The sequence below is a fragment of the Mya arenaria genome, chromosome 5 (genome assembly GCF_026914265.1).
Source record: "Mya arenaria isolate MELC-2E11 chromosome 5, ASM2691426v1".
In the NCBI taxonomy this organism is placed as follows: Eukaryota; Metazoa; Mollusca; class Bivalvia; order Myida; family Myidae; genus Mya; species Mya arenaria.
Window position 1 is genome coordinate 14082259 of NC_069126.1, and position 13719 is coordinate 14095977.

Sequence of the window (13719 nt, forward strand, 5' to 3'; positions counted from 1 at the left end):
GAAAAGACGACATATAGGGGTTACTTTTCGCGGCGGCGGCGTCGGTGGCGGCGGCGGTGGCGTCGGCGGCGGCGTCCGCGTCCCATTTTCGCTTGTCCGGGGTATATCTCCTAAACTATTAGTGGTATCAACTTGAAGTTTCATATGTAGATAGATCTAATTGAGGGTAAGTGCAGTGCACAAGAACTGTTACTCTTGCTTCCATATTTTTAGAGTTATTGCCCTTTGTTATTTTTCATGCTTAAAGTTTTGTCCGGGGCATATCTTGTAGAATATAAGAGTTATCAACTTGAAACTTCATATGTAGATAGATCTCATAGAGGGCAAGTGCAGTGCACAAGAACCGTAACTCGTGCTGCCATATTATTAGAGTTATTACCCTTTGTTAATTTTCATGCTTAGGTTTTGTCCGTGGCATATCTCGTAAACTATAGGAGGTATCAACCTGAAACTTATTCCGTAGGTATATCTGATTGAGGGAAAGTGCAGTGCACAAAAACCGTAACTCTTGCATCTATATGTTTAGAGTTATTGTCCTTGTTGTCGACAGTAAATATTTCGCCAGGCGACACATCAGACTCGCGGAGTTCTAGTTTATATATAGTATTTATGCACTGTGCTGCTTGTGGAGTTTTGTGCTGTTCTTCCATGTTTTAATGTTTTATGTCTTTGGCGTTTACCCAGTGCCATTAAACCGGGTTTATGTTTAAACTTTTGCTACTGAGCTTGTTTCTGTAGCTTTTTGCATAATTATTGCTGGAAACCGTATGTATCTTTTACTTGACGCCGCCTGTAGCAAAATAGAAACAGTAACATACAGCTACACATTTATTCCCCTGTTCAGACGTACATAGCTATTGTTTATTTTTTCCAGTAAATGTTTTTCTATAGATTATTTTATCGCTATTCTTACACATATCCTGCAGTTTATGATAGTTTACGTTATGATATGGAAGACATTTGCTGTTAAGATATGTTCAGGTTAACGCATTTAAAAAAACAACAGTTTTAAACTAATGTTGTATTAACCAAAGTTTGACAACGCATTTAAAAAAAACAGTTGTAAACACATATGTTGTATTACCAATGTATTAAGCAAAGTTTGACTGATTAATCGGTTAGGCATTGGTTATTGAGCATATTGACGCTTTGAAATGATTACTTATTGGCCTTTCGCTTAAATAAATGCAATAACGAGATCCCTTATATACAACAATAATTTAGAATGGCGATCTACAAATATACCCTACCACGATTGTATAACGATCTAGATCTGCTAAGCGCTTGCAGGGTTAGTCCTGCTCATGAAAGTCCCTCTAAGCCACCGAGGTCCCTGTCTCTACCTGCACATTGAGTTCTGAGAATATTCGGCTCAGATTTCTAGAAGGCGTCGAGCGCGTGTCCACCATGGTTGAGCATCAGAGGTATTCCACTTACATGAAAACCCGAACAAGCGCAATAACATATTGATAATTAATCAACACGAAAAGCACATATAGCTCATGTATAATTCGCATTAGCGTGATTGTAATTTAAAAAAAAAATGAATTGCAAGAGCCAAAATTCTTTTTTGAAATATCTGCAATAGACATAGACAACCTTGACAGCCGTATTTTCTCATCAACATATTGTTCAATGAAGGGAGGCACCAGCACTCATGCAATTTAAAAAATATACAATAATGAAACAATACATAATTTGAATTATACAACTTAGCTGGTTTCCATTTCTGCATCATTCAATTCATATGCCAAGCCACCTGAACTAAAAATATTAAAAGTGTGTGTAATGAATAAATTGTTACGAGTAATTACTCCGTAACTGACAGTGCACCTTCAAGTTATACCGTTCTCTATACCCAAATCTTTATAATATTTTATTACTAAGTTGAAAGAAAATTTAATGGATCCGCACATTGGTTAAAGTCGCTCACCATTGAATAAGAAGTCGGTCAATAGCTATTCATAGCTAATGTTTTCTCTGTTATGTCATACCGACTGAAAATAAAATTTGATTTGATTTGATTTGAATAAGTATCGTGATAATTGCTACATTTGTTCTAAAGAGTAGGTCATAACGCCTTTTAATAGTCCATACCTCCGGCCTGATTGTATGCGTTTTCTTGCTATTCATGGTTGCTTGCCAACAGTAAATATGAAATAATACACGCAATCCGAGCCCGGTGAATGTTTTAATCGCATGGTACTTTTGCATGGTAAATCCTACACGTGTTTAATATGGAAAGCCCATATCTCTGAATTAACCACACCCAAAGTCTTTGAATTGGCCAGACACCTTATTGTAACTATATATAAGAGCTGAACATGAAATGTGTTTTTGCATATAGTCTTTCAAGCAGAGACTCTAACTGCGTTCCATTTTGACTCAGAACTGTAGAAAAAAATAATAAGACGCTCAAATTCGTTTATGAAAAGGTTACATGTACTACCGACTACAGCAGCTAGCAATTGTCCTTCTATAAAACATGACGTAATCACAAGGAGTTGCATCTAAATACCCCAACTAATGTTACCTGCTATATGGCACCAACCTTGCATTCAAATATCATTTGTTTATTTAAAAGAGGACATAAGATCGAGTAAAAATCGTCGATTAAGTTTTGCTCTTTTGCTGGGATGGTGGGATATTTTTCAACAGAATTGTAACTTTACAGTATCAAATACATTTAATGTGACCTAATACAAGGAATCACTTTCAATAACGCAAATTTTGGCAATTGACTAAAAAAACATATAAGTCAAACTATTTTATTTTTCGTTATTACTCGTTTTTACAGTTTAAGTTTCAGTATTGACAATATCAGCAAAAACATGCCTTTGGCCAAACCCAAACAATATCATAAATACACAAATGGCCACACAGAAGAACAATTAAACAGATTTATATCTGACGAGTATATACAAAATATATGGGTATCAAAAGATAAAGCAAAACATTCAATCAAATCAAGAAGCAACGATAGCGAGAGCTTCAGTACGTTTCTTCATAGCATTGGATATAAATTTTGAAAGATTTCTAATATTCCGACTGTTAATACTTGACATTATGGCCAAAAAAATTTTTTTAATGATCGATTCGGGTTAAATTTAGTTCTCAAGTCAGTACAAAGAATCATATATTCAAAAGGCTGTCGTAGAATGTGCTCGTTAATGAGTTATTTTGCTCGTTAATAAGTTCTTCCTATAATGGGCATTGAAGAAATATACAGTACGTGTGAGGGTTAAATTTAAATTGAATGCATCTATTTATCAAAAGAAAAGGATCTGGAGTGTTGTAAACAATCGGCCCATTGATTTAGTAGGTGCATTCTATTAACCTTTTAACCAGCTCAGTTTTGCGATAAATTAATGGTTTAAGATTGTACTTATAATAAGGAATAAATGGTTTGATGCGACGCAAACTCATAACTATTTAGTTTTCGTAAGTGTAGTATTGAATCAAAATGTGCAACATTCGGTCAGTTCATGATGGTCAGTTTAAACAGAACTTTGCCTCAAGGTTGACAGGCTTGACAAGCGTAGGCAACATCATGTGGACATTCCGAAAACATAAATATTACCTGGACCATATTGCCATGACAGTGCATTGCCACCATTAACAGATGTCGCTTAACTTTAGGCAAAGCAGATCATGATGCGTAAATATCGTATCGACTCGGACATCTCCGGTAAGCTCGGAAACAATGAAAACACCTCCGTTATTATCGAACAGGTATGACTTTGTTAACAATAGTCCATCATGGCGGCGCCCATGTTGGGAACGAGTTGAATGTGATGTCGTATTTTGAAGCCCATTTACGAGGTTCATCCCGATACTTGTCGGAGATGGCCGAGTTGCTACGGTTGGCACGGAAATAGCCGAGCGTGATCCGATTAAGTGCGGAAACATGGTGCTTTCTCATTTATGTGCGAACAAATGTGCAGAAACAAAGTTAATATCTCAAAAATTAATATCCTCATTATAATTGTTGTTGCTATCATTTTATGATACACATTGTATTGCAGTGACTCTAATAGTTTAAGTAATAGTGTTTCAATAGAGCAGAAGCAGTAGCAGCAGCTGTAGCTGTAGCAATAGCAGTAGCAGTAGTTTAAGGTCTTAACTCAGGGCTTCCTTTGGAGGAAGTTTGGAAGCATATTACTCCCTAGAAATGGGTTAAAACTTCCAAAATTGATTCTTTGGAAGTACAAAAACTTCCATAATTTTGAAGAAAACTTCCAAAGTTGAAAGCTTGGAAGTTCAAAATAGCAAAACCTTTTGTCAATATTACTTTAATGGTCACAATTTCAATCAGTTAAACTGTTTTTATGTAAAATCAATTAATACAACACATTCACTCTAGTTAATACAGTGTGTATACCACGTGCTAAATTACGTCATAAATGCTACGTCGGAAAGAAATATTTGTTTACAACAACAGTCAAATGGAAATCAATGTTACAATATTTTTTCAAGTGCCTTCAATAAACGTGGGTTTTAAAGTGTTTCGTACTTTGTACTCTTCAGAACTTCCTTTACAACTTAATTTAAACCGACAAATGAGTAATGCATGTTTATATACCAACGAGTGTTCATAGAAACTCGATCAGGCTGTTGCAGTTACGCATAAAAAATAATTTGGTTCGGGTTACCCGACCCTACCTACGAAATAGGCGCCGACCCTACCATTTTTATAGTCAGTTTGGAAAAAAAAAATGAAAAACTAAAAAACTAAATATTTTTAACAGCTTTTCAATATGTAGTTTAAAGCCTTGAATGCTTTATACAGAAGACTACTTCAACACCATTCTCCAATGATGAAAATAGCATTCTTATATAAAGCCCTATAAAAATAAAATAAATAACAAGTCTGCCTACCCTACCTATTTTTTAAAGGGATGTAACCCTAACCAAACCATTTTTTAGGCCTTAGTGGCGTAGCTAGACAAAACTATATACGATATGTGGGCAGAATAGTATGGGCAGATATGGGTCTTCAGTTCCTATCTGTTTACATGTGTTTTATGATACCATACAAAAAAAATAACGTACTATTCGATTTTTTAACTAATATCCTAGCTTAGTGACTAACAAACTAAGTGAATATTTTTGTCACCTTTATGGATTGTTATGATTACTGTCTTCACAGAATATAGATTTCATGCAGGGCATATTTTTTAGTCTATTTTTTGTGAAACTGGACATTGGTTTTTTAAAAACACGACAGCCAAACTTCGGAAACACGTCATCATCAACTTCTTCATTGAAAACAAGGTGTTGATATGTATGGTATTTGTGTCTGAAGACACTGTCAAACTCAATGTCCTTTAAAGCTGCACTTTCTGGATTGACCGTTTTCACAACTCTCTAATGGCTAAAAGCGTTACTAACGCTTTGATAAAAATGAAGTTTTCCAATCTGTTTAAATGTGTGGTGTCTTATATGACTGAAATGAAAGCACTGGTGCTCAAAATTACCTGATTCTGAGAAAAAATCGGACAATCTGTGAGAATAAAGCTTTAAACAAGCCCATAAATATTAGTATTAACTATTGGGTTCGTCCCTGTATCTAAACAAGCCCATAAATACTAGTAATAACTATTGGTTTCTACCCTGTCTCTAAACAAGCCCAAAAATACTAGTAATAACTATTGGGTTCGTCCCTGTATCTAAACAAGCCCAATAATACTAGTAATAACTATTGGGTTCGTCCCTGCATCTAAACAAGCCCATAAATACTAGAAATAACTATTGTGTTCGTCCCTGTATCTAAACAAGCCCATAAATACTAGTAATAACTATTGGGTTCGTCCCTGTATCTAAACAATCCCATAAATACTAGTAATAACTATTGGGTTCGTCCCTGTATCTAAATAAGCCCATAAATACTAGTATTAACTATTGGGTTCGTCCCTGTATCTAAGCCCAATAATACTAGTAATAACTATTGGGTTCGTCCCTGTATCTAAACAAGCCCAATAATACTAGTAATAACTATTGGGTTCGACCCTGTATCTAAACAAGCCCAATAATACTAGTAATAACTATTGGGTTCGTCCTTGTATCTAAACAACCCCAATAATACTAGTAATAACTATTGGGTTCGTCCTTGTATCTATACAAGCCCAATAATACTAGTAATAACTATTGGGTTCGTCCCTGTTTCTAAACAAGCCCAATAAAACTAGTAATAACTATTGGGTTCGACCCTGTATCTAAACAAGCCCAATAATACTATTAATAACTATTGGGTTCGACCCTGTATCTAAACAAGCCCATAAATACTAGTGATAACTATTGGGTTCGACCCTGTATCTAAACAAGCCCATAAATACTAGTGATAACTATTGGGTTCGACCCTGTATCTAAACAAGCCCAATAATACTAGTAATAACTATTGGGTTCGACCCTGTATCTAAATAAGCCCATAAATACTATTAATAACTATTGGGTTCGACCCTGTATCTAAACAAGCCCATAAATACTAGTGATAACTATTGGGTTCGACCCTGTATCTAAACAAGCCCAATAATACTAGTAATAACTATTGGGTTGTCCCTGTATCTAAACAAGCCCAATAATACTAGTAATAACTATTGGGCTCGTCCCTGTATCTAAACAAGCCCAATAATACTAGTAATAACTATTGGGTTCGACCCTGTATCTAAACAAGCCCAATAATACTAGTAAAAACTATTGGGTTCGACCCTGTATCTAAACAAGCCCAATAATACTAGTAATAACTATTGGGTTCGACCCTGTATCTAAACAAGCCCAATAATACTAGTAATAACTATTGGGTTCGTCCCTGTATCTAAACAAGCCCATAAATACTAGTAATAACTATTGGGTTCGTCCCTGTATCTTAACAAGCCCATAAATACTAGAAATAACTATTGGGTTCGTCCCTGTATCTAAACAAGCCCATAAATACTAGTAATAACTATTGGGTTCGACCCTGTATCTAAACAAGCCCATAAATACTAGTAATAACTATTGGGTTTGTCCCTGTATCTAAACAAGCCCATAAATACTAGTATTAACTATTGGGTTCGTCCCTGTATCTAAACAAGCCCAATAATACTAGTAATAACTATTGGGTTCGTCCCTGTATCTAATCAAGCCCATAAATACTAGTATTAGCTGTTGGGCTCGTCCCTGTATCTAGTTTCAAATTGTTTTGGCCAGAAGAAATGAAATTTTAATTCAGTCCATTCATCTTCGAACACTTTAATTATTGCTTTCTGTCCATTGCATTTAAAGACAAACTCTTACTCCCAAATAAGATTTACCAAAATTAATACAATTGTTTTGATATACAAAAAAGGATGAATAAATGTCGAAAACAATGGTTCTTATGAAGGATACCGAGATGAGATTAAAGTAGGTCTTTTAGCACACACCAATCATTTAAGCCAGTAAAAACACTGTTACAATCTTGATATCAGTAATTGAAATTTTCAAAAATGCATTATTAAGTAAGTTTTTAAAGGTGTATCACTCAAAATGTATGTTTTATACGTGTATGTATTGATTTTGAATGAGAGTGTCACTTTATCGTGTTCAATACAGTCATTGAAGATGATACATAAACACTTCAAGATAAGATTGACTTTAAGGGAGAGAGAATGACATGGTAATCAAATATGGTTCGTTTGTTCTGTCAACTTAACTTATGTGCGTCATTTTACCACTTACTTTCAAAACACTTGCAATCGAGTATAGAAATGAGTCAGTTATTGTCATGTTGCTTTTAAATACAGGCGCTTAGCTGCCGTATATTACGCGAGTACGCGGCTGAATCCACATGATTCTGACAAAACAACAACAACAACAACAAAAATAAGCCAAAGTGACAGTATTCGTACTTTACTATACATTCCGTTACAGACATATGGCCATTAATCATGTAAGTATATACATGTATGTAGTTAAAAAAGACCGAAAATTAGACCTCTGTTAGACAATCCGAGTGTTATTAACATAACCGGGGCTTAGTTGTTTGCTGTTTTATAGAAAGTGAAGGGTTTATTTGTTGATTTATTATCCTAACAGTGTCCATTTTCCAGTCCTTAAAAAAGCACTCCAGAACGCCTAGAATGCACCACATTGTGCCATTGTTTCCAAAACATCAGGGGAAAGGGGAGGCATGTTCCCAGACACCGCTAGCACAATTATGAATCCACATGAATAGAGGGCCAGCTACGCTCCTGAAATAGTTATCTTAACGCAACTCCTTGCTTATGTTCAAGCACTTCCGTTAATGAGTACAACTGATGATTAAAATCCAAAATGATATTCATATGATCAACTTCGTGCAACTAAGAAAGAGCTGGAATATTGATCAAACTGTACAATTTCGTTTTATACATTAATCAGTGATAGAGCTTAGGAGATGGCGGCAAGAAATAATCTCAAGCTGCTGGCGGCGTTCTTTTTGTGTTTTAGAACCATTTCTGGCGTCTACTATTTCGGCTATAGTGAGTGTCACTACAGCAAGAGCAAGGTAAAATGTCTTGGTGGCGGGTACGCCATACACAGAGCTGGTTCCCAATTACAGCGTTTCCCGGACCTGCGCAACAGTGAGACCTGTTTGAAAATCAGTGACAATCTTATTAAAGCGTTTCCTGCCGACCTTGAACTGTATAGAAGTGTTTCAGTGCTTGATGTGTCCAAAAATCGTATATCTACTTTGCCGAATAATTTGGATGCATTAAACCAACTGAAGGCGTTGGATATCAGCGAAAACCTCATTTCGAAGTTGTCCCCGACCATCCGATTCCCATCGACATTGCAATCGCTTCTGATTTCAAAGAACAGGATACAGATCCTACCAGACAGTATCAAAATACCAGGCCTCTTTGTTCTTGACGTGTCTGGCAACCAGCTCAGTGGTATCACAAAGGGATTTTGTATGTCTGATCAGCTTATCCGCGTCGACTACTCGGAAAACCCAATTGGAACGGACCTGGCCCCTTATGTGGATACTTTGAACGGATGCCCGAACGCAAACGGAATACCGTTTTGTCTGTTTACTGATAGAAGTCTCATGGCGTGTGACTGTGAAAATCTTGCAGGAATCCTTGGAAAGCCACCGGCATTTCAGTTTGGAATGATAGAACAAAGCAAATATATGACGTGTGCGGAGGGAACCAGTACACCAGAGTATGCAAAGAAAGAAATATTTAACGTCGGCGCCACTGATTTCAATAGCACTTGTGCATCTGCCATCGTAGCTTTGCAAAATAAAAATGGTGATCACAAAACATCTGATAGCGTCGTAAATGTTCGAATAGGCCCAGTTTTGATGGTTTTCTCAGTTCTTTTCAGTGTTTTGTAAATATATTGTTCTAAATGATTTTGTAAAATGAGTATTATCGCTTTTAGATCCAATTAAGACCAATATTGAATACCAGCCCTGACCTTGTTAAAAATATTGACTTAATTGACCGTTATAAATAAGTTGCCGTTTTGTATTTCATATGATAATTTTATATTAAAAACCCAAGTATGTACAAAGGTATTGAACTAATGAAATCGCAAAACATCGTCATTTTTCTTTTTGTTTTGTTTGTGTCTATATGTGTATCCTTGTAGTATACCATGTATCATTGTGACCACATTAATTGTTTTCTGATGCATATCATGCTTTGTCAAGAAAATGTTATTAACATCCTTACAACAATAATCAATTATGTTTGTCTGTCTGATAATAATTCTAGTTCAGTCGGAAATTAGTTGTTGACCTTATTATGTTAGGCATGTAGTGTCTGTATTGTAAATGGGCGTATTAAGCCAAGCCTTTTACTTTTTAAATTTGGATAAATAGAGTCTGTGTTGGGGTCTTTGATTATGTGTTACCTGTATCTGATTATGATATATGTTTAGTGTTTGATAACATGCTTGTTCATTATATGACTGACATGATGGATCATTGTGCTGTTGAATTGTATATGAATAAACTACTGTGTCCTTGTTACCCAAGTATGTACAAGAACAATGTACAATTGTTAAATGGTTAACAAATTTGCAAACTGATTTAAATGAAAACATGTATTGCAAATAAATTATTTAGAAGAAAAAACATTCAGTCATTATTGAATAACGAAACAGATTTTAATTTTTTCATATATTATTTATTACATTTCTTATCAAATTTATTGCAAAACATTTACTGTGAGGGAAGAAAGCTATCATGAAAACAGTCAAGCTGGTTTAACACTGAGTGCAAAAGAACTAAAGATAATTCTTATTGTAGCACGAAAACATTTGCTTCTGTCGAAAATATGGTTAATCTTAATTTATTTTTGCAAGCTAGGAACGAATATAATTTTGCTAAACGTCAAGCAAAAAATATTTACTGAAGTAAAGATTATTATCTTAACGCTTCTTAAGTAAATCAAATTCGCGTAAGTTTTGGAAGTTTATTAAGAAATGTAATCAATTGAAATCAGTTGTAAACAATGCAGACAAAACTGAATTTGTAAATCATTTTAAGAATATGGCTTTCACGATTGAGCCGATGATGTTAATAACGAAAATGTTAATTGTGAAACAACGAGAACCTCTTTCACTACTCTCGTTTTTTTTTTCGTTTTATCATTTATCAACGATGTAAGCGATAGTATAGCCTTATACTACCTCGCTCTACGGATATTGATAGACGATCCTTATGTCTGTGACTTTTTGCTGATGGTATCAATTTGGCGTATTTACACAGTGTTACCACAGGTTCACAAAACCTGCAATTTCAGCTCAATTGTATACACACTTAATACATAAGTGGTGTGTAATGGGTGAACATGGTGCAATGAATACAAATGTAAATATTAGGAAATACGCCAAGTGTAAGAAATAAAATTCGAGAGAGAGAGAGAGAGAGAGAGAGAGAGAGAGAGAGGGGGGGGGGGAGAGTGTGTGTGTGTGTGTGTGTGTGTGTGGGTGGGTGTGTGGGTGTGTGGGTGTGGGTGGGTGTTGTACGTTGTATGTATTTTGAGTATCCGCAAAATCACTCCTCCCGACTGTATTCCTTTTGCTATGATATATTTGTTCAAGGTAATAAAAAATGTAATGTAAAAGGATGCACTGGTTCTAACGTAAAATATGGACGATAAATAAGTTAATCTTAAATAGTTAACAAAAAATATAGTCGATGATTTCATTTAAAAACATGTATATTGTACGTAATAAAATATAAAGAAATAGGTTCCGATTTTATTTTTTTATATTTCACTCAAACTGTTATCCGCGCCACTTTGACCAAATGTAAGAAATACGACCCACAAGTTTGTAAATTTCAAATGCCTGGTGACTGTATATTAGTTTTGGTTTAACTTGTTAGGGTTTTTGTGCAGAAAAAAAGGAAACGTAAACATTCATTCGAAATGGGTTTCTTGGCCGTCAAAGGTGGCAGAATAATTATGAAAATATATATTTTAGGGTCGATTTCAAATAAAAAAGAGCAAATTAAAATAGAAAAAAGTATCACTTCATGTGTAGTCTACTTTTGGTCCCTTATAATAGATATAAGTAGTAAGCAGGAAAAATATCTTTAGATTATACCAAAACTATATGGGGACACCAAGCATCAATAATCAACATTACGTTTAATGGAACAATCAGAGCTTACTTGTGGGTCAAATTCCTTATCATGTTTCGTGCATGGTCTGTCTGTTTAGCTTTAAATGTGTAAATTATGTTGACATTGATGTATAAATGACACAGTGGAAAGAACATGGGCAGGCACAGCAGCCAGTTAAATGTGAATTCTTTATAAATTAAAGGAACACACTCATGATTTGTGAAATGCAATTTTTACGAAAATAAATAAATTTATTACTAAATAAAATGTGGCAACTCATTAGGAGTGTCAAAACTAAGATACTGACAGCTGGAAACCTTCAACAAGTGTTGATACTCGCTCAAAAATTGTCTTTGAAGACCACGATTATAAATACCGTTAGTGACGCATTTAAGCAATTCTTTTAGCGTGACTGGTTTATGAATCTTATCACGTGATGTTCCCAATGTATTTGATAAAAGTTAAAATATACATCATCTATTGTATCAGTCCTTGTCGCCGAGTGGTAATGCCGTCAGTTTACTTTTTTCTTGGCTGTACCGGCGTGGGTTTGCTCCACACTACAACCAGCAAGTATTTTTATACTTTATTCTATTTTCTGAAATTTCGGTATCAACGAGTAAAATAATTCTACAATAAGTGTTTTCAAATATATAACCGGGAAAAAATGGTCCAAAAACATGAGCGAGTCCGTTTAACGCCACACTGGTCAATGTGCAACACTCAACGAGAAACAGATACCAGTGTGTGTATACCACGTGATGAATAACGTCATAAATGCTACGTCGGAAGGCAATATTTACCTTCAAATGGAGACTTTAAACAAAGATAACTTTACTATTTATTCATCATATTAAATGAAACATGGCGCACTGTCTACGCCGCTTAAATTAATCATTTACTAGAGTTTCATTGAGAGTTTAGTTTCTTAAAAGTTAAAACACTTCGACAAAACGTTTCACGAAACCGCCGCCTGATGTACATATTACTGTCAAAGCATTATTTTGGAAAGAGGTTTGTCGAAGTGCTTGAGGAAACTAATCACCTAATTTAACTCCGGTAACAAAACGAAGGCGGTGTTTTTTAAGTGGCAAAGACTGTCTTTTGTTTCATTTCGAATGGTGAAGAAAAGGAAAAGTTATATTCGTTTTAAGTCATCTTTCGAAGCAAAATGTTGCCTTTCGACGTAACATTTGTGACGTAATTTATCAAGTGGTATACACACACTGTAAACGTCTGACCCCTTATGGAAGCCAATTTATAATTCCTCATTCAATCTCACTGTGGGGTTATTAATGGTAAAGACCGATAACCTTTCCATGTATGTAGTTATAGTTATTGACCAGGGTCCGTATTACAGAAGCATTTTAAGTTAACATTTAACCTTTTCCTTATTTTCAACAATTCCCTTAAAGACCTTGTTTAAGCCTTCAATAAGTGACCCCCGTCCAAAACCGTGTATTTGAACACAACCACTGTTTATTGATCATAATCTTATTGCCTAATTGTCTTATCAGATTTCCAATCTGAGTATCCTGCTGTGCAGTTTTGAATGTTTTATTATAAAATTAGACTCTAAAAGGCCCTGAGCCAATAAACGAATACACAGGAAATTGGCCTCGACTGTAACATCAGTGCAATACGCATGAGATGTACAGCAGGGGATTACCATGCCAAACATTCCTTAAAGGCCTAGTTTAAGTGTAATGGTGCTATGGAATTTATTCAAATGTCTTTAACTCTATGGAAAATTAAACGAACAAATCCAAACCATGTTTGAGTGGGTATGTGACACACACTTATATTGCACTTCGAGCGAGTTGTCCATAGTTCCTTGAAGTTAGGGATATGAATAAAGAATTGGTCCTAAGGAAACATTCTCCCAGCCGGTAATGACAAATCGAAGCATATCTATTGCACCAAGCCTCAAAAGCACACAATATTGCATTTGTCCTTCCACAAGGTAAATCTCTATCAATGGCATTATTGGCCATTCGCAGGTTTGTGGACTAAGCTTTCGGACTGAGGTAGGTCATCCTCAGTCCTTCTGTCAGTCAGTAAACTACGCATGGCCGGCAATGCCATGTTATATTGGCATCCGCTGAAGCGGGCGTCCTATATACAACGAGTTTTTGTGG

General features: G+C 35.4%; 1 protein-coding gene across 1 annotated transcript; it reads left to right on the forward strand.

Moving 5' to 3' along the window:
* The first annotated feature begins 8296 nt into the window (after positions 1-8296).
* LOC128233404 (uncharacterized) lies at positions 8297-10897 on the forward strand. The gene has a single exon (XM_052947069.1). It carries the CDS (start codon positions 8396-8398, stop codon positions 9338-9340), a length of 945 nt encoding a protein of 314 aa, XP_052803029.1. The 5' UTR covers positions 8297-8395; the 3' UTR covers positions 9341-10897.
* The last annotated feature ends 2822 nt before the right edge of the window (positions 10898-13719 follow it).

Excerpts from the sequence above, each read along its gene's own strand:
- LOC128233404 (XM_052947069.1), top strand. The coding sequence starts at position 8,396 with ATGGCGGCAAGAAATAATCTCAAGCTGCTGGCGGCGTTCTTTTTGTGT.